A 23,529-nucleotide genomic window follows, 5' to 3' on the forward strand; every position below is an offset into this window, starting at 1 on the left:
AAATCTAGAAATGAAATGTCACCTTTTTTGTCCTACTCTGCCGTTGTGAGTGTACTTGTGGTAACATTTCTTACCAGTTAAAAGGTCAATGCTTATCAATTGTGAAATTTTTCCTAGGTTTTCCAATTAAAATGCTGAATACATTTTATGGATTCACTTCTTTATAAAATCTTTCAAATTATTAATGAAATTGTGCTGGTTTTATAGAAATGGGCCTCCTCATAACTGCTTAGTTGCATTTGACTATGGGTGAAGGATTCAAACAATGCATCCACCTTTTTTGGCCTGGAAAGATAGGACTCTTAGTACGGAAATAAGGGAAACTATTCAGATGATGTGACCCCTTTAGGTAATATCTATTTATGGGGCTTCCTTGGATATTCTGAACAATCATGTTAGGAAAGCATTAGCTACTAACAGTCTCAACCTTGAGGCCAGTCTGTCATTAAGATTATCTGAGCAGTATGACTTAAATATTGAAATATTCTCTATCATCAGTATTTGGATAGCTTCCCACAAGTCAAGCTTCTCTCTTTGAATCCTACCTACAGAGGCACAACTTAATTTTGACAGGAGGATTTCGCGGTCAAATTCACAGAGCTTAACGTCTACACCAACTAATGCAGGCCTTTCCATTCCTTGTGATATTTTAAGCAATGACCATGAAAAAAATTGCACGTTGGCTTACTACATATGACTTTTTAAACATATATGGCATTTTGGGAAGCAACAAGTATCAGAGGCACTCCTAACATTGAATAGGCTCAGGAGGACAGTGACTATGCCAATTTTGTATTCTTGAAGTTCTACTTTGTTACTTTCTTACATTTGTATGATGATAAGAATCACTGGGATGTTAAACTCTGAGATCTACCCTACACTTCCTGGCTCAAAATCTCCAGGCTAAGAAAGATAGGAATCTGTATATTTCAGTGCAATCTAGATGTTTCTTATTATTTGGAATGATTAGAAAATATTAAACGTTCCCTTCCCTAAATCAGACAATTGTTTCCCATTGTGGTCTGCCAGAGCTTTTTGAAACTACAATATTTAGAGTTAAAATGGAGGGACCCTCATTTAAATTGTTTTCCTCAATGTTTCTACTAATCCAGATAGTCCACTCAGAAGTCTACTTATTGACATGGAATTTGGAGAACTGAAGATGTTCAAGAGGCATTAATATCACTATACGTAGTGTCTATATTTTTCTAAAACGTTACCACCTGCTGGAAAAAAATAACTAATTTTTTTCCTCTAAAAAGTATTTTGCAAAAGATTACACAGTTGAAATATTTTGAAGTAAATATATGTATGAACAGAGAGGGGGAATGAAATGAATAACTTACTTGATCTCTGGTTTTTTATGAAAAATAATTTTAGTCTTTCTTTAAATGTATTTTCATTCATATAGAATTCAACTTGTACTCTGCAAACAGAAAATAAAAACATGTAAATGTAGGTAAGCCATCATATATTTATTTTCATGAAGAGCAGCAAATATAATTCATCTGTAGTTCTCTAATTAACTTAAAGAATAATACATTTTTAAAATAAATTATTTGATTTAATGCATTATATATTTTAGTAAATTCCCTGCCATGGAAAATGAGAACTGAGTAAAGTACTGATTTAGAGAGGAGCAGTTACTTTCTACTTTTAAAGATATAATCTTTTTAAATATTATACACAGTCAATTCAATTATTTGTATTAATGAATGTAATGAGTGGTATGGATTATTCAAAACAGCAATAATGCAAAAGTCTTTAATATGTGTCTTTGAAAGGTTTTGAATCAGTGCTTTCCCCATTTTTTTCCCTGTGTAAGAATTAGCTGATGCTTGAAAAATTCAGTTTGGGCACCACCATGCCAGATCTACTTATTCAGAATTTTAAAAGGCAGGGCCTAATAATCAATTCCTCACTACATCCAGAGCTTATTTAGAACACCATACTCTATAACACTTTACCTTCTTACTTATGGATCAACCAAGAAGTAGTAGTGGCAAATAGAATTGTTAAAGTTACCACAGAGATTATACAGCAAACAACTAAATTAATAGACTGCATGTTATATATTTGATCCACTATACAAAAATATCAACAGTCTAAAATAATAATATTACTTTAATAAATAGTCTAAATTCTAGCAGTCTTCCTTTGATAAGGCATAATTAATACTTTCAAAATACTAAGTGAAACGAGAAATCTTGTTCAGTGCAAGGTAACTTATAAATAATACTCAATTTCCTTAATCATTCTGAAATATATTTATTATGAGTTAGAATTTCAAAAACAGCTAAGAATGGATTTTAATGTTTACACAAAAACAAATATTTAATTTCATTTTTTCTAATATGGTAACATTTTGAAATTGTAATTCATGTAAGCCAGATAAGGTTTGGGGGTCATTTTTTGGGGGATGAGATTTTTGATTTTGTTTTTTGCAAGAGTAGATACCTTAGAGAAAACTAGCAGAAAAAAAAAAAAAAACTGACATTACAAAGCTGCTCATGCATTTGAGAAATATTTCACTACTATATTATCTTATAAACTCTCTATTACCCTGCTTATTCAAGGAAAACCATGAATAGTTTAAAAGCAGTTTCTTGTGTTACAAATGCAATAGGGCATTTAAAAAAATTATTATACTTTAAGTTCTGGGATACATGTGCAGTACGTGCAGGTTTGTTACACAGGTATACACGTGCCATGTGTGTGGTTTGCTGCATCCATCGACCCGTCATCTACATTAGGTATTTCTCGTAATGCTATCCCTTCCCCAGTCTCCAGTTGTGTGATGTTCCCCTCACCAGAGCATTTTTAAAATTAATTACCAATCAAGTTGTATGTGTTGTATCTTCTAAAATACTTGAATGTTCTTTTATATCTTCTCTCTAAAGAATATATTTCTATTTCTATTTCCTTGTTATCATATTCTCACTTACTTTGTTTTTTCTTCACCTTATACATTAAATGAAATTGTTTTAAAGTAAGCAAGATTCTCTTTAGTCGATAACTTCTCCAGACTAGAAGTTGCCACTAAAATGGCAATGATACCTTTTAGCAGAACATTTCCATCTACAAATCTACATACATATACATCCTACAAAAGCCCATGCACACACATACAGAAACAAAACTTCATCAGTGTCTTGGAAATGCATTATTGGATCTGTTTCCCTTGTTTATCAAATGAAAAGTCAGTTCATTTTAAATATAGTAACTGTAAATAGTGAGATAAAGCTAAATTAGTTGAAATTTGTTATAGCTACATAAGCAAATTTGAGAGCACATACGGCTATTACACAAATAATTCAGCAAAGGCCATGCAGATTTGCTTCCTAGAATTACCAAATTTATAAGAATGATTCCATTTTTCAGATAATATTGGAGTTCAGTACTGGGTATGTAACAGAGGAGCCATTTTTGTTGTTTTTTTTTGAGACGGAGTCTTGCTCTGTTGTGCAGGCTGGAGTGCAGTGGCGCAATCTTGGCTCACTGCAAGCTCTGCCTCCCGGGTTCACGCCAGTCTCCTGCCTCAGCCTCCGGAGTAGCTGGGACTACAGGCACCCGCCACTACGCTCGGCTAATTTCTTTTTTTTTTTTTTGTATTTTTAGTAGAGACAGGGTTTCACCGTGTTAGTCGGGATGGTCTCCATCTCCTGACCTCATGATCCGCCTGCCTCAGCCTCCCAAAATGCTGGGATCACAGGCACAGAGGAGCATTTTTTAACTAAAATGAGATCATCTAAAGCCTTAACTAAAATAATGAGGAATCTGGAAAACATATGACATATGGAAAGGTAGAAGAAACTAGAAAGAATTCATAATTATGAAGAGTTAGGAGTCACAATTGTCTTTAAATATTTCAGTGACCAACATTATTAAAATGGAATGACACATAATGTGATTCTCTATTAAATAGAATAATAGATAAATACACAAATTATGAATGAGAATTATCCAACTTTGCAATGGCCATCAGTGTGGAGAGCTCTCCAATAAGCCACTGGCTTTCTCTTTCCTGAGAGCAAAGGCAATTTTGCATGGTGTGAAGTCTCTCATGAAATAATTTCCTAATCCCAATCTAATTATCAAATTATGGGAAGTAAAACTCTTAATGAGTCTGGCGATCTGAGTCAATATAATCATTGAGAAACATGGATTATATTAAAACACGAAATTATACAACTTTTTTTAAAGCCAAAAGGCAAGCAAAATGTTTTTTGATACATGACTTATTTTGGGCAAAAAAAAAAAAATGTCCTTTAGTCTTACTGGTTACGATATAAAGTAAAGCTTTAAAAAAATTTTTTTTGATTCAATGTATTAAATTGCTCTTTCCAGCAGCAAGGCATGTTAGTGATAGCATATACTTTTGAGACCTTCCTCAGCACCAGTTTTTTAGCACCCAGGTATTTAGTTCAGAGTTTAGTGTTTACCCTTCCCAATGTTTTTCATGATTTTAACTGGTTTTAAATATAATCTCACTGCTTCCTTTTTCAAGTTTAAACACTGTTTCATCTCCTCCCTCCATTCCTTCCTCCCTCCTTTCCTTCCTTTAATCTTGCCTCTCTCTCTTCCTTCTTTTCTTCTGACCTTCCTACTTCCATCTAACTTTATCTGAATTTACTTACATCTAGTAGACTATGTTAGTGTACTCTTTAGTGTACTCTTACACTGAGTTCGTGTACTCTTTCTGGACCTTCCCCAGAACCACAGAGTTTTGAATTAGGGCAAATCTGCTCTCATCAGTTTTTTAGATGTCATTTTTGTCAAAGGCTTACACAAAAGCTAAAATTTAAGGTAATTTTGTTACATTTATTCAAATACAATAATAACAATTGTATTTGATTTAAAAAGATACTGGAATTCTAATCATTGTTAGGTGGTATCTTCTTTTGAAATATGTTCTCCCTATTTAATAGTTATTTTTATGTTGATCAACAACATTTTATTTGGGTAGATCTTACATATTCTTTGCGACACTTATTCCTGTCTATTTTATAATTTTAGTTGCTTTTTAAAACTGTTTTGTTCCAATCTTTTAACTTTTTGGTTTTGATATTGGAAATGGCTACCATGTTGATCTCTCTTACATGTGATTTTTTTTCACATTTATTACTTGGGTTTGCTAGACAGACAGTCATGGATATGTTCTTTAAGACCTCACAATGTCATCCATAGCTTCTTTGTGACTTTAAGAGAAATGATAGATAACAAATCCAATTTTACCATCGACTAACTGATGTAAACAAGAGTTAAGTTTCTACTGGCCACAAAAATATCACCAAACTTCTAAATAAAGACCCAAATACTTTTTATATTAAAGGTTGAAATAAATATGAACTATACATACACTCAAGAAAGATTAATGAAAACAAGCAAGGTTATTTACCCACTTGTTCCAGTTCAGGGTGGTAGGTGGCCAGAGCCCATCCTGGCAGCTCAAGGAGCCAGGCAGGATGCCATCTGGACAGGACACCATCACATTGCAAGACACACTCAAACATCAACACTCATGCTAGGATCATTTAGACACACTAATTCACCTAACTTGCACATGTTTGGCACATGGGAGGAAACTGCAGTAACTGAAGAAAACCCACGCGGACATGGACAGAATGTGCAAACTCCACACAGACAGTCACCACCCCAACCAGGAATAGATTTTTCTCTCAACAATGTTATAACAAAACAATATTGAATGAAATGGCATTATTTGAGGAACTACTGTATTTATAGTTCATTGTTTATGCCTTACTATATTGACTAGCATTTTTGGGGGGGAAAAAAAAGTCAAATAATTGTGGTATCCCTTTCTTATAAGAGGATGCCTCTAGTGTTTCAACAGTAATTAATTACACTTGGCCCTTTGTATCCATTAAGTTCCACATTCATCTATTCAACCAGTTGAGGATAGGAAATATTTGGGAAAAACCAAGAACAACATCTGTACTGAACATGTACAGACTTGTTTTTCTTGTCATTATTCCTTATGCAATACAGTATAGCAACTATTTACATAACTTTTATATTTTATTAGGTATTATAAGTAATCTAGAGATAATTTAAATTATGCTGGATGATATGCATAGATTATTATGCAAATCTTATGCTATTTTATATGAGGTACTTAAGCATTGTGGATTTTTGTATTCACAGAAGTCTTGGAACCAATCCCCATGATTACTGAGGAACAATTGTATTTTGTTGAACTTGGGATTGCTTAAATATCTACACTTTACTAAAAATTATATCAGTAATGGATGGGTATTGATTGTTATAAAAAACCTATATTGAATCTATCAAGTTAATAGTATATTGTTGCTTTTCTTTTCATGTACTGATTTGGTGAATTACTTCAACAACTTTTCTATGATGCAATTGTTTTTGTCTATCCTGGAATAAGTTGTTTTTGTGATGGTAAACTATTCAGGTAATTTGCTGCTGGATTCAATTTCCTATACTTTTTCAGGAGTTTTTCTTCTACAGTCATAATGGTGTGATGTCTTTTTAAGATTATTCTAGTATCTTCAAATATGAATTGAAAAACTCCAGATTTTTCTATAGTCTGAAACAATTTAGATACTGCAGAGATGTTTTTTGCAACTGTCATCAATTTTTCCTAATGATATCAACTACCTTAATGTTGATTTTAATTTGATACTATTTTTTCATTTGCCTTTCATTATCTTGTTCTGATACTTGAATTCAATGTAAAATTCCCCAGGAGTCTTGTTAAAATGCAATTTCCCTGATTCACTCTTAAAATTCTTCTTTAGTAAATTTAAAGTAGGCTTCATCATTTTAATAACAAGAAAAATAATTCTGATCCAGGTTGTCAATTCACCATTCTTTCAGTTTGCTTTTTTCTAGTGCTAATGCCTTGACACCTATTTAGGATGTCAAACTTTTGTGGATAGTCTTTTTAAATCTTATAGTAGATATAGATCATTATCAGAGGAAGGTTCTTCCTCTGTATCTACTTGGTACCTGCTATTTCCCTCCTCTTTCTTTCTGATTCTGCAATATTGGTCATGGAGTCATATATGAGATTTTTATTACTGTACTCATCTCAGACAAGGGATTTTCTGCCTCGACCTTCTGGTCTCAGCAGGCAGAATCAATGGATGCACAGAAGTCCTGTTCTCTATTTATTTGATGTTTGTTGTCCTTTGGAAAATGTACATCTGAATGGCGAGTTAATATACATAGCTCCCAGTACAACTACCATGTCTAAGAACTTTTCACCTGGAGTTATTTCTGTGCTTCTAGATTGTGGCATCCCGTTAATTCCATGTTTGGTGATCTGACTTTGATCAGTAAAGAGAAAGTATACTGCCAAAGTTCCCTCACTCTGTTTTCACTACTAACAAAAATAAAAATTATACCTTTCCAAATGTACCACATTATTCTAAGTTTAATCCTATTTTCTCTAAGGTCATTGTGATGAATTATGTCCCTCTAAAAAGAAAAAAAAAGTCCTAGCTCTCACGACCGCAGAATTCGAACTTATTTGGGAATGACGTCATTGCAGACATAGTTAGTCAAATTAATATGAGGGTATACTATAATGGGATGAATGCTAAATCTAATATGACAGGTGTCTTTATAAGAAAAGAAAACTTTGCACACAGACACATATGCAGAAGGAAGATGTTCATATGAAGACAAAGGCAGAGATTGAGTTATACTTTCAAAACTCAAGGAACACCTGGGACTACTAGAACCTAGAAAAGGCAAGGAAAGGTCATCTCCTAGAGCCTTAGTAAAGCACATGACCCTGCCTACACCCTGTGTTCAAATTTCTGGTCTCCATTACTGTCAGTCAATCAAATTCTGTTGTTTTCAAGCACTAAGTTTGTGGTGCTTCATTGTGGCAATCCTAATACAGTCATTTTCTATAATGGTGACGGTACCAGTTCTCAGTCACACCACGTTAATTCATTAGAATGTAAACTCCATAAGGGCAAGGGCCATATTGAGTTTTGTCCATGCTTATATCATTTGCATCGCACATATTAGTTAGGACCTACTGGTCATTAAAGATTCAGAAATAAATTCCTGAATGAAGGTATAGTGTGGTAGCCAATTTTTTCTTTGTTACAAACCATGAGGACTCTGAACCAATAGTATGATGGGAGAGATAAAATCGTCTTACTTTTTCTTTTCTTTTTTTTTTTTTGAAAGAGTCTTACTCTGTCGCCCAGGTTGGAGTGCAGTGGCACAATCTCTGCTCACTTCTAGCTCCACCTCCTGGGTTCACGCCATCCTCCTGCCTCAGCCTCCTGAGTAGCTGGGACTACAGGAGGCGTGTAATTTTTTTTTTTTTTTTTTTTTTTTTTTTTAGTAGAGACAGGGTTGTACCGTGTTAGCCAGGATGGTCTCGATCTCCTGACCTTATGATCCACCCACCTCAGCCTCCCAAAGTGCTGGGATTACAGGCGTGAGCCACCGCACCTGGCCTCATCTTACTTTTCTTCCTCATAACATCTGACGATGCAAAACTTGGGTTTATGGTGAGGTGAATCCTTGGGAACTCTTTCTTATTTCAACTTAATCTACCTTATGATTAATGTCATTTCCCCACAGATTTTGCAAATAGGTTATGAATTTATATTTGTTTATTTATTTGTACCTTTAGCTGTCTATGATTACAATAAATGTTTATAAAGTATACAGTTATTAATTTATTTGATTTTTACTTGAGTAGCATAGATATCAACTTCACAGAAAAAAAAACTTTGGGCCAGACAGGGTGGCTCACGCCTGTAATAACAGAACTTTGGGAGGCCGAGGCGGGTGGATCACCTGAGGTCAGCAGTTCTAGACCAGCCTGGCTAAAATGGTGAAACCCCATCTCTACTAAAAACACAAAAATTAGCTGGGTGTGGTGGTGCATGCCTGTAATCCCGGCTACGTGGGAGGCTGAGGCAGAAGAATCACTTGAACTTTGGAGGTGGAGATTGCAGTGAGCCGAGATTGTACAACTGCACTCCAGCCTGGGTGATAGAGTGAGACTCCATGAAAAAAAAAAAAAAAAAGGTTGATTCAAATAATTTTAGTGACTGGCCCAAATGCATACAGCTAGGATTAGGACAGAGTTGGAACATTGATCTTTCTATTCTATTTTTGCTTCTTGCCTTCTTATCAAGTTGAGACTTTATTAGTAGTAGAATTCTAGAGCATTTGTAAAATATTATAAAAGAACATTGTAAACAACAGATCCACCCATAAATACTGGGCTATACCCATAAATAGTGGGACATGTTTGTTAAGGTCTGCCCTGTGATTATTGACTCTAAACCAGATCCCTATCCATTTCCAAATATTCATACTTAATTTCTGATAACCAACAAATGAAAGCTTGTCAAACACAACTAAAGAAAAATAGACAAATAGGAATTAATTAAATGAAAATTCTTCTGTACATCAAAGGAAACAAACAGAGTAAACAGATAATATACAGAATGCCAAAAAATATTTGCAAACTATGCATCCAACAAAGGGCTAATATCCAGAATCTATAAGGAACTCAAACAACCCGGCAAGAAAAAAATATAAACTCTTTAAAAAGTGTGGAAAGGATATGAACAGACATTTTTAAAAAGAAGGCATACAAACATATGCAGCCACAAACATATGCAACCATGCTCAACAATGCTAATCATCAGAGAAGTACAAATTAAAGTCACAATGAGATCCCACCTTACACCAGTAAGAATGGTTACTATAAAAAGTCAAAAAACAACAGACATTGGAAAGTTTTCAGAGAAGAGGGTGCACAACACTACTGGCAGGAATGTAAGTTAGTACAATCTCAGTGGTAAGCAGTATGGAGATTTTGCAAAGAACTGAAAATCAAACTACCATCCAATCCAGCAATCCAATTCCTGGGTGTGTAGCCAAAGGGAAAGAAGTCATTCATTATATCAAAAAGATACAAGTACTTGTATGTTTATTGCAGCACTACTACCAATAGCAAAGCAGTCTAAGTGTCCACTTAATGGATGATTGGATAAAGAAAATGTGGCGTAGATATAGATACATACACAAACACACATACAAACACAATGGAATACTACTTGGGTATAAAAAAAAAGAATGAAATAATATCTTTTTCAGCAACATGAATGGAACTGTGGACCATTATTCTAAGCAAAATAACCTAGAAACAGAATGTCAAATATTGCATATCCTCACTTATAACTGGGAGCTAAACAATGGGTACACATGGACATACAGAATGAAAAACCAGAAATCGAAGACTTTGGAAGGTGGGAAGGCGGGATGGAGATAAGGGCTGAAAAATTATCTAATGCCTACAATGTTCAGTATTCAGATGACGGGTACACAAAAAGCCCAGATTTCACCACTACACAATATACCCATGCAAGAAAACAGCACTCGTTCCCCCTAAATCTATAAATATTAAAATAAAAATGAAGGCTTGTAAAAAATAAATAAGTAAGCCTCCTATCCATTTTTCATTTTAAAAAGGTAGTTTTGGGCCAGGCGTGGCGGCTCACTGTTGTAATGCCAGCACTTTGGTAGGCCGAGACCAGCACATTGCCTGAGCTCAGGAGTTTGAGACCAGCCTGGGCAACACGGTGGAACCTTGTCTCTACTAAAATACAAAAAACGAGCTGGGCATAGTGGCGAGTGCCTGTAGTCCCAGACTCGGGAAGCTGAGGCAGGAGAATTGCTTGAACCCTGGAGGCAGAGGTTGCAGTGAGTTTAGATTGCACCACTGCACTCCAGCCCAGGTAACAGAGTGAGACTCCATCTCAAAAAAAAAAAAAAAGGTAGCTCATGCTCAAGTGCTTCCAATGAGTTTCTACCTGGTTTCCAAACTCTCCTCTATGTACACAGAGAAATGCAATTTAAAGGTTGTTCAATTTTCCCTAAGATATTTCGCAACTTCTTTTTGCAGTCTAATTATTTTCATAATTACTCAAGTCTAACATACTCAACACATTTAGTCAGTAACATAAGGAAGGAAAGATTAATTTTGATGACATTTAGTAGCATTGTCTGCATTTTTAAAGTACAATTCAAAATAATGTCAGTTTTGGAACTGGAACTCAGCTACACACACACACAGAGACACACATGTATATGCACATATATGCATGTGTTTATATATATTACATATACATATACAATGTCATGTGATGTAATGGTAATGAGGAAATAGAATGGGATAAATAACAACTATCAATTTCTTTTATTAGAAATACTATCAATAGCCCCTCAATAACTGCATTGACTCTCCTTATCAGCCCTTAGTAATCATAACTTGCAGGTAACTGGAAATAGTCTTGTGGTTTCCATGGTAAAACACATTACGAAATCAGCCAAGAGTACTTTTCTATTAAAGCACTCTTTAAATGCAAAAAAAAAAATTCTCTTTTCAGTTAGAAAATTCACATCCTTATATTCAATGTTCATTTGCTGGGTCAACTCTCTGTACTTCCCCATTTTATTTAAAATAATTAAATCCAAGCAACCTGAATTTGATTTAAATCTAAACATGGGAAGCAAAAGATAAAGAAATTCAGAATAATTATAAAGGTATATTTTGTCATTCTTAAATTGCAAAGAGATTCCACCTCTTCATGCCCCCTGCCCATCTGTGTGAGGTGGGCAGGCCTGAGCCAAGCCATTAAAAAGAGAAAAGAAAAGAAAGAAAAAAAAAGCAAAGAATGAAAGGTTTATTCATTTTTATTCTATCAAGTGTATAATAAAGAACAGGAAAAATATACAGAATTTAGGCTTGTAATAAATTATGTTTGGCAAGGATTACATATTCTTACCACTACCACCTCAGAAAAGGAAAAAAAAAATAAAGAGCAGATGCTCCTAAATTATGTCCAAGTTTATCTTCTTACCCCACCTCCACCCCTTCCCATTATTTATGAACACACGAAAGGCCCCAAAGGTAATATACAAACATACATAAGTACATATACATATGTAAACAAAAATATACATATGTATGATTACATACATTATAGATATACAAAGCTGTTAATCACAAAACTACTTAAAAGCTTATAATATGACTACAGGCACCTGCAACCCCACAATAAACCTAATAGCTTGCCAATCAAAAGTCTTCATAACTACAACACAAAAACCCTCTTCTCCTTTTCTCGATACATAAGAGTATAGAAAATACCATGTAATCTCTAACTCAAATGGGAATATTTCACTAGTCACTGTAAAATCTTGAAGGAAAATATAAAGATGATCTGAAAGTCTAGGATTACCAGGAATGGCACAGTTAAATAATATAGCAAAGTCCAATATGAGGAGAAATACATGTATTTGTGGACAGGGAGTCAATAGGCCTCAAAGAGTCTGGCTATGTTCAACCAATGAGAGTTATCTGTATGAAACTGGAAATTACATGAACACACTAATATGCAGTGAAGGAAGCACTTTCTTTTTTTTTTTTTTAACTTAACACTTCCCACCAAAAACATGCAATTTTAAATCAACCCTCCAAATTGTCTCTTCCATTTTGCACTTAACTCAGAGAAGTCACAATTCAGTAATGGGCACAGCTCACTGGAACACATATATGTCTTTAGGATTTCTCTTAGTATGTAGTGTGCTTGCTTAAGTTAAAGTAACGCCTACAACTTTTAATAGGCAAATTGTAGTAGGTGGAATACATGTAAAGTCAAGGTGACAGAATTTGAAGGAAGAAGGGAAAACAGTCATAAATATAATTTCACTTAATAAAAACGAAAATACAAAAGGGTTTTCTGGGGAAAATATGTTTTCCACAACATTTGTATGTTAATTAGTTTATTCTGTAGTATAGTGTAAGAGCTAAAGAAGATGAGCACAAGCTTTGGATATGCATTTGATTACCAGGTCTGATAACTATTATTCTCTGTAAAATGCAGATATTACTTCCATGTAACAGGATTGCTATAGAAATTTAAAAAACATAGCATATATGTGAAACATACAACAGGGCAATGACAACTCATAACTTTTATAGTGTGTTGATAATACAAAACGTTCCTAAAATAAAGGTATAATTGGAAAAACAAAAACTGGTTCATCTATTTCAATTTGATGTGTTTGATTCCTATAATAATCATTTACTTGGGAAAAATAAGCATATAATACAGTAAAGAACTTCATTATTTACTTCAGAAAATGTCTACAGATCAATTTATTGGAGATAATAAATAATCTGCTCACCTGGACAAACAGATCACTTTTCCTACAGTAGCTTACTCATTAAGACTTCCTTCAAAGCCCTCACTTTGTCAAGAACTTTTACCATTCTAAACTTTTACCATCAGTTTTTCACCTTGAAAGATCCCCCTAATCCCACAAGAGCCTTGATCCTAACGCCTGATAAATAACTCAATTATAGCATCACTCTCCTGAAATACTGTTAAAGCTTACTCACTAAGTGAAGATAGTTTGAGCAAACGTAATTTAATTCATTTCTGAGCTTTCTAGTGACATTTCAATTATTTGTTGTTTATGGTATAAAGGGAGCTTTCCCACACCCGCTGTTCCATAATGTAATTATTTTTAGTCAAAGTAGATGAGGCCTATGTCATCATTTTTAATGATGTCATGTCATTTCTCCATAATAATATTCACCATTTAATCACAAATCCCCTACTAAAGGATCCTGAAGTTTTATTTGGTCTCATAAATAATGATTAAAACATCTATATTTTATTTTAAAAGAAATGAGTAAATAATAAATTTATTTTCTATAATTTTATTATATAATATGAAATCTAAATGTTATTTTTAAATATATGCATATGTCAAAGAAGACAGCAGTAATCTAAAAATCTGGTGATCATATTCTGCCAATTTTAAATAAGACTCTTTGATGAAACCATCTCAATACAATTTCCCTAAACTGTCTGAGAAGTTGATTATGATATAGTTAAAATTTGAAAATGTTATACTCAAGAAAAATTCACTGTCAGTTCTATCAGAAAAATTATCCAGAACTTGAAAGTAGATGAAGGCAATTACTAGTTGCTCTTTTAATGCAGTGCTGGACATGGTTTTCTATTTTCTGTGGTATTGTACAAATGTGAAGGAAAAGACATTAATGTATGGAGTTTTGTCTAATAGGCATCAAAAGAATTTCTGCCTAATCAAAAAAGATAATTTCGAAGGTTACTCTTTATGGGCCTGTAGAACTAGGGGTTGGTGTGGGATGGCGACTGTATTTGTGGAAGCACAGGTGGAAGGGTAACTCAGCAATCTTATTCTATCATTGCCTAGAATTACTTAGCTTAACAAAAGCTCCTGGACCCGTTTTAATGCATTACTATTTCCTTCATTAATTAATGAGGTATATAAAATTTCTGACATGTTCTCACTTTATATTTATATAAAGGATATGTTCTTAACCATATGAAAATTATGCTATAACAACCCCTCCTCAAATTAATAATAATTTCTTACTAATGGCCAACATAATTTAAAATGATGTAACTGCTTTGGAAAACAAATGTTATTTATTATCTTATAAAATAATCTATAGATTCCATAAGCTTCCAATCAAAACCACATAGACTATTTTGTGGAACTTGATAATCTCTTGATAATCTGATTCTGTAATGAGTAAGAGATCAAACTATACTGGATGTTTGAGGAGAAAAATAAAGAGTAGAGGTTTTCTCTACTTAATATTAAGACTTTTAACATGGCACATGTATACATATGTAACAAACCTGCACGTTGTGCACATGTACCCTAGAACTTAAAGTATAATTTAAAAAATAAATAAATAAAAATGATGGTGCAGTAATTAGGGCATTCTGGAAGTGGTACAGAGAAGGATAAATTGATTCATGAAATTTAAAAAGATTCAATCAATTGACTCATGCATATAATAAGTATTAATACATAACAGAGGTGGTATGGCTGAACAGTAGTAAAAAAGAAGAAACATTAAATAAATGATTCTTTTTAAATACTTCCCTAAGTGGCAAAAAATAACAGTAAAGAAACAAACAGAAAAGAAATTGGATCTCTATCTCACAATATATAGATATAGATAAAATCACCTCCTGAAACATTAAAAGACATTTTAACCTTTTATGAAAAAATAATGGTTAATATTTTTAAACTTTGAATAGTGAAAGTGTACTTTAGAAACAAAACAAAAACAGAAACAGAAAATATGTATAAAATTTCTGCTCTAGGAAAAGTGTAAACCAAGAAATAACTTCACTAATGGGTTCAGAAAATTCTATAAGCTCAAACTTATAAAAGACATTAATTATTTACAACCTTAAAGAAAGTGAAATAAGTTCATAACTGGGAGAAGATGTTTGAATAAAATATCTGGTAAAGATTTAAAATTAAGAATAAAGAATTATTAATAAATAATTAAGAACAAACATGTAACCAAAAGACACCAACTAGCATGGCACAGAAGAGGAACAATATTGGCTAATAACCTTAGTGAGAAATGTTAAACCTCATTAGCACTCAGGAAATATACATGGGACTATAGTGAAGTAACATTTTATATCCATTTAACTGCAAAAATCAAAAAGTGTAATAAAGACAAATGTTGCACAATGTGAATCAAAGGTTTTCTTATTATCAGTGGAGTCGGTGCAATCATTTTGGTAAACAATTTGGCATTGTCTAGTCAAATATTTTTGTATTTACAACCTAACAACTCCATGCCTAGATAAATGCATTAGACAAACTTAAACACATGCACTGAGATGCATGTATGAGAAAGTTCAAAGGACCGGGCGTGGTTGCTAACGCCTGTAATGCCAGCACTTTGGGAGTCTGACGCAAGTGGATCACCTGAGGTCAGCAGTTTGAGACCAGCCTGCCCAACATGGTGAAACCCCATGTCTACTAAAAATACAAAAATTAGCTGGGTATGGTGGCACGTGCCTGGAAACCCAGCTACTCGAGAGGTTAACACAGGAGAATCACTTGAACCCAGGAGGCGCAAGTTGCAGTGAGCCGAGATTGCGCCACTGCCCTCCAGCCTGAGCAAAAAAAAAAGTGAAACTCTGAAAAAAAAAAAAAAAAGAAAGAAGGTTCAAGGAAACAGTTCATGTCATAAGAGCACATTTAAATACAAAACAGAGGAAACTTAAATATCCATTGACAGGCATAACTTGTGACATATTTATATAATGGAAAATTACAGTAAAAGTTTGTAGTTCATGATTATATGCAACAGTATCAATAAATCTTAGTTACATAATGTTGAATGAAAGATGGAAGTCTAAGACTATATGTAACATAGTGTTCACTTTTATAAAGTTCAAAAACATTTTAAAAATTAAACAATAACTTATTTACAGATGCATACACATCTGTTAAGCCATATTTTTTAAAGCAGAAGGAATGAAAAGCCAAAACCAGGATAGAAACTATCTCTGCGAGGAAGGTCAGAGAAGACAGTGCAGCATTCCAGAGTTATAGTTCAGTTATTTATAAGGTATTGGTTCTTCGAGTGTCATAGTTGTCTGTATATGTTTACTAAGTTAATTAATTAAATAATGAAGTAATAAGTGAATGAAATAAAGTCTATCCACATGACAATGATGAGGGTGTGCCACACACTAAGAATCGCAACAAAATTAATTCTGAACTTCTGGAGATTAAAAGCAATTGTAAACGTATTTATTGAAAATGGGCAGGAGGACTCCATGGGACTATCTGAGAAGAAATGTCCATATGCTACCAATAAGTAAATTAATCAAATATTTAGCACTAGTAGGAATTTGATAGGGAACCATATAGAATATGATGAATATGATTGGCAAGTTTGGGTAAGAAGACACATGGAAGATATTTTCTTATTTAAGAAATAGCAAGTATAAAGAGAAAAATATGTAAATATATGTATATATAGTACACTCAGGAAAGTAAAAGAAATAAAAATAGCTGGAACAAAAGGAGCAAATCAGATAAATGCAAGATATGAATGTAGAAAGTTAAAAAGAAGCCCATGTAAGTTAAAAGAACTTGAATAGAAGCTAAGAACTATATTAATATATTGTGAAAATAACTTATCAAGAGGAACTATTTACTAATAACCCCTGGGCACTATGCAGAGCACATAGCCATAATGTCTTGTTTAATCTCTACCTCCATTATATAGATTAGGGGACTGAGGCATTTGCCCAAAGTCATGCAAATCATAAACAATGGAACTGCTCCAGGCAGTCTAAGCCCAGAGCCCATACAATTAACCCTAACTTATGTTATATACATAAAATTTACTCTATATTTGCTATTACATATTTTTCTGATTATAAAACATACTTAGATTATAAAATATATTACCATAGCTAAACAGATATTTTAGAAACTTTCTGGATAAAATTTATTTACACAATAAACAATGACTAACAATTTAAGTTTCAACTAATTTAGTACTTAAATATTATTTCCTAAGACTTTATCATGTGTTAAGTATCATATAAGTGGATGTGATAGACATGCAAATGTGGCACCCAGATTCTCCTTCATCAATAACAGCTGGATATTCTCCAGCTGCCAGCTGCTTCAGTGTCTGCCTTAGCTACAAACAGCCACCTCTCCCAGAACAGCCTACAAAACAAAGTTTGTATCAGTGTCCACTTCTAGAGAATCCAACCAGAGGCATTAACAATTACCTTTTATTAGACGCCTATTAATTTCACAGTAACTCTACCTGACGCAAAACCAAGCAACTAGTTACGATTAAACTGGCAAATATAAGAGGAAATTGCTTAACCACAAAGAAAGTTTTAAAAGTAATTCAGGATTCTGCATCTGGCAATATGGTAGACCAGATGTCCCATGAAACTCTTTCCCCCCACCCTGAAGGAAGCATCTAAAAAAGTTGAATAGATTATTACACATAAATACACATACACACACACACACACACACACACACACACACACTTTTTAAAACATGCATGGCTTAGCAGAAAAGTAAGGAAAGTCCTTAGAAGCCAGAAAAGAAAATAAGAATCCAGAGAAATAAGCTATCACTGAAGCTACTGTTCACCCTGGTGTTATCTGTCAATTTTTGCTGACAAGGAATTTCTGTTTTGACAGGTCAGAAACCTTTCAAAGACATCCCCTACACAAAGCTCCACAGAAATTCCCCACAGAAATCTCTCACAAAAACCAGGGTCCCTAAAGGCAACATCATCAGTGCATGAACTAAGAAAAGTCTTTCTTACAGCAGAAATAGATGGTACAGGCACTTAGCTGTCTTGTCATCGTTCAGAGCAGTATGGAAGGGGAGACAGAGAGACATAATGAGACATAATATTAGTTTGCTAGGGCTGCTATAACAAAATAACATAGATTCTGGGTGGCTTAAAGATAAACTTATTTTCTCATTGTTCTGGAGGCCAGAAGTCCGAAATCAAGGTGCAGTAGGGCTGATTTTTCTTGAGGCACCTCTCCTTGTTTTGCAGATGACTGCTTACTCATTGTGCCCTCACATCATCTTTCCTCTGTGCATACCTACGTGTGTTCAAAATTACTCTTCTTAGAAGAACACAAGCCAGATTGGAATAAGGCCCACTCTAACAACCTCATGTTAACATAATCACCTCTTTTAAGACCCTCTCTCTAAATACAGTCACATTCTGAGGTACTAGAGGCTAGTGCTTCAACATATAAATATCAGCGGGTGGAGACAGACACAATTCAGGCTACAACACTTGTTAGCAATAGGTCTGAAATCACTGACTCTAATTTCTCATACCTTATGCTTTCTTTAACCTATTCTACCTCTCCACCAAATTAGCAATTTTTCAAGGCACCAGTGACCTCTACACATAGCAAAATGCAGCTATTGGTGATCAGTGTTCATCATACTTATTCTACCAGCGTTAGGCACAGTTGATCATTTCCTCATGTTTGAATCACCTTTACTTGACTTCCAGGGCACTCCAGACACTCCATTTTCTTCCTACCTTCCAGGGTACTCCTTCTGAGTAACCTCAGCTGGTTCTTTCTTGTCTATTCTTAAAATAGTCCTCTTTTTTAGCTACACTCAAAATGCAATCCAAGTATATGTCCAGGATTGCCAAATTTATATTTCCAGCTCAATTCACTTCCCCAAACTCATATATTCATTAAACTGTCTACTCAATATTTCTAGTTGGATCTCTATCAGACATCTGCAACTCAGCATATACAAACTCAAATTCCTTGTTCTCTTCCCTGAAAACTCCTTTCCATGTTAGCTGATGTCAAATCTATTCTTCTCATGGTTCAGCCAAAATCATGTCGTTATACGTGAATCCTCTTTTTACTTGAGTGCATATTAACTTTAGTTCTTCAAGTAGTAAAAATGTTTTACCAGAATAAGAGAGAAAAAAAGAAAAAATGCTCGCAATGAACATGTTCAGTTGACACTAGCAATAGTGACCTAAGATATTTAAACTTTTTAAACTTGACTTCAGATTATAATTTATTTTCAACCAAGACACAGTGAAACAAATCAAAACAAAACTTTAAGTAAAAAATGGAAATATTGAACCCAAACTGAACTCCATCCATTTATCAATCTACAAAAATAGCAACAAAATATTTCACATCATTGAAAGTACTGTGATGTGCAAAGTCTTCTATTCTAAGGCATGACCTTTAATTAGATATTGCTGCAAAAACTGCCAGATTGGATCCCTAGGGCGAGTGATGTATAGTGACACAGAAGGAAGTACTGGAAAAGAAATAACCACCCACTCTCTTCTCCCCATCACCTTATTGTGTCTGAAAAAGGAGGTACTCCGATCTACCTGCTAATTTCCCTATGCCTACCCTTTCTTCTCTCAATTAATTCTAATTATGGCATCCAGGATTCTATAAAAAATTAGAATTAGTTTTAAGTCACAATAAAGTTTGTCATCACAAAGCTTCTTAAAGTTTGATTAAGCCTCAAGCTCCACTGATGAGATGCTTACCAGTTTTTGCTTATAACTGTATGCCCAGTACCTAATTCATAGTGAATACTCACTAATATATACTGAATCAAAAGATACTCTGCAATAGTCACTTCTAACACCCTGTTAGCATCCAAAGTTGACAACTATCAGCATGCAGAGGCTGGCAATCTGTGGATTCTGCCATCTGGCATCTATGCTGAGAAACAGAAACTCCCAAATAACCTTGCTTCAAAAAGGAACACATTTGTTAATTTTAAAATGCATGCTTCTGATTTGCTGGGGATAATATGAATAATCTAGCATACTATGATATCTGTTTATTTCCTCAACCAGACTTAATTATCGTACAATTTTTCAACGAGAATATTCACTTGGACTTTTAAGAAAAACAATGAACAACTCTTACATTAACTAAGCTCTCTTTTGCCTTGCCTCCAGGCCTTGTCCTTCTTCCTTCAGCTCTCACTTTCGATGCTTCCTGAACCTTCTTCCTCCCCAGTCTTAGTGAAGTGACACACATGTGTTCTTCCTCAGTCCCCTTTAATCCTTTCACAATAGTACTTATTATAATGTGTTGAAACTGTTTTTTAATTATCTAGATCCTCCAAATGGACCTTAGAGACCGAACAACTGGTTCTACATAGAACACAGAAGTATAAAAAAAGGAAATAAAAGTAAATTCTAAAAATATTTCCATACTTTGATATTTTGTATATTTCCATGTTGAAGGTGTATGCTCTCTTTGAGCAAAGTAGAAGCCTCTACACTTAGTGCTTTGCAAAAATAATGAGCAAAAATAGTCTGAAATAGACAGGAAGCTACCAGATGGAATGCATCATTAATAACATCTAAATATGAGCCTCATCAAGAGTTGATTTAAGGGCATGTTTCTTGCTATGTGTCCCTCCAAAGCTGCCAGTAATGGCTTTACTTGGATCTAAAATTGTGAAGGCAGGAATTATTTCTATTTTGTTCATTTTACTCGTGTTTTCAGAACCCAACACAGGGCCAGATATACATGTTAAGTACTCAACACATTTGTTGAGTGTTGAAAGAAGTTTGCTATATAAAAGTTTGTTGTTTCCTCTTGTTCTTATTTACATTTTTATCTGTAAAAATCATGCTGACAATTATAAATATCTTCTGACCATTTTTTCTAACTTTCAGTCATCCCTTCTTTTTGTGTACTAATATTGGGACTTATTTGGAATCCCCACTCAGCAATCTTCTTCAGCCTTCCCCTCAGTAGTCCACCAAATGAATCAGTGGTAGTATCATTATGTTCTTCTATGTGGAGAAAACCACTGAAAAAAGTATTTTTCTTACTGATACTTTCAGAATAGCTAATGTACTTCACAAAAATTATAGTTAAAATGTTGGAAAAATGTGTACTATGTGAACATTTACTTAAACATTTAAATAAATATGTATTGTATTTACCTATCAACTTACATATTTAAATGTGTTGCATTTGTATTTACATATGTGCAGTATTTATATACCAATGTACATATTTAAATCACCAGTATATTGCTTTTCTATATCTATATAAAAATATAAGATAGTTCATTTCCTTCTAATTTTGGATGATTTTCATATACTTATTAATGAATCACTAAAACCATAACTTTATTAATTCTGCTAAGCATGTCTTTTAGAATCGTGAAACCATTTGTAATTTAACAGGTGAGGTACCTCTCACACCGAGCAAGTCTGAATTTAAATCATTAATTTTTAGAGAGAAACAGGAATAATTATAGCTCATTTCAAATAACAAATGAAACAAGCCCACAACAGATGAGTTCTAGACATTCTAGACATTCAGCCTCTTGACATAATCCATGTCTCTAATTTAGAAAAACTGTAAAATATGTTTTAAAAAAGAATATCTGGGAAACTTTTAGGTCCTAGTTCACTATGATTTCCGATAATGATGGAAAAGGACTATGACATCCTGTTGTAAGGGATTTCCAGCATTTCTGTGATAAGGATAACTTTATGAGCAGCCATGGTTATGGGAATAACTACAGCATGGTCCCATCCATGACCCTGAGGCTTGCAAATAGCTGAGAAGACTGCCACCTCACACTGCTACCACTATCAATAAGTCTTTCAACTCCAGATATAAGTCTATCAGGTTTCCATTAACAGTCAGTCATTCCACTATATAAAATAGATGACAAACTCTGAAGACTATTAATAGCATGCAAACTTGCTTACAACTCCAGTACTTATGAAAATATGTGTATTTCATTTGTGCATTGATAAAAAAATAGCAAGCATTGACTTAACATTAACAATGAAGATGCGCTCTTTAGAACTAAGATAAAGTTGATATGAAATTAAAGCCTAACTGTAGAACAACTTTGTGAAAATAACCGAGAATTATTGTAAAGCAATTTTACTTCAACAATAGATCACGTTTACCTCATTAAAAACAACAACAACAATAAGAATAAGAACAAGATCCTAACTAGAAGCAGCTAGTGTGTGCCACCCTTATGGAGAAAAGTGAAGGGGCAAGTAAATACAGCACCTTGAACTAAACATCCAGGCACACACATTGGGATTCATCAAGAAAACAACTCGACCCAAGGATATTGGAGAAAAGCAAGACAATATGACTGCCCGCCTTGGAGCAACACAGAGCCAGGGTAGCCTCCCCAACCCAGGGAATTAGTGAGTAAATGAGTGAGTGACCTCAGGGACCCATGCTTCTCCCACAGATTTTTGCAACCCTTAGATCAGGAGATCCCCTGGTGAACCCCTACACCAGGGCTTTTAGTCTGGCATGCAGAGCATCTGGTCAGGCACATGCGAAGACCCAGGAGCATTAGATACCCAGGCTTCCCAGCAAAGGCAGCTGCAACTTCAGCAAGGTGGAAGGTCAGACATGCCCTAGGAAAGGAGCCAAATCCAGGGGCTGAGCAGCATTCGTCTGCAGGCCCTGCTTTCATGGCACCTCCCAGGATAAGACCCACTGGCTTGGAACTCCAGCCAGTCATGAGTAGCATTGTCACATCACCTTGAGATGGAGCTCCCAGAGGGAGGGGCAGACCAACATCTTTGCTGTTTTGTAACCTTAATCATTGTTGCCTTAGAGATCTGAGGAATCAGGGGCAATTAGGGACTTTGGTGGTCCCCCCAGCATGGCACAGCAGCTCTACAGAGAGGCAGCTAGACTGCTTTTTCACATGAGTGCCTGGTCCCATTTTTCTTCTCTGTGGGGAATCTCTCCACCAAGATCTACAACCCCCCTGCCGGTGTTTTCCAGGTGACAGCAGCAGTCCCAAACCTCCCAGGGACTGAGCTCCCAGAGGGAGGGGTGTACTACCATCTTTGTTATTTTGCCACCTTACCTATTCTTGCCTTTGGGCTTTGGAGGGTCTGAGGGGACTACAGGCTGAAGCAGACCACCAACACAGCATAGCTGCTCTATTAAAAAGCAGGCTGACTGCTTTTTAATGTGAGACCCTGATCTTATCCTCCTTACTGGATGGAACCTGTCAAGCAGGGTACCTAGCCACCCCTGTTAGTGTGTCTGGGCTGGCAACAGGGGCAGAGCTTTTCAGAGACAGAGCTCCCAGAGA

At 34.7% G+C, this 23,529-nt stretch overlaps 1 protein-coding gene across 2 annotated transcripts in view; it reads right to left on the reverse strand.

The window, feature by feature from the left end:
- The window catches only part of KCNT2 (potassium sodium-activated channel subfamily T member 2), a 371,426-nt gene that overhangs the window by 253,466 nt on the left and 94,431 nt on the right, over window positions 1-23,529 (reverse strand). For both annotated transcript variants that reach the window (XM_033196980.1, XM_033196979.1), the window contains exon 2: window positions 1,347-1,426. In XM_033196980.1, coding sequence (XP_033052871.1) covers window positions 1,347-1,426 — 80 coding nt within the window. The remainder of the gene's footprint in view (window positions 1-1,346; window positions 1,427-23,529) is intronic.

This window comes from Trachypithecus francoisi, unplaced genomic scaffold, assembly GCF_009764315.1.
Source record: "Trachypithecus francoisi isolate TF-2019V2 unplaced genomic scaffold, Tfra_2.0 Lachesis_group5, whole genome shotgun sequence".
In the NCBI taxonomy this organism is placed as follows: Eukaryota; Metazoa; Chordata; class Mammalia; order Primates; family Cercopithecidae; genus Trachypithecus; species Trachypithecus francoisi.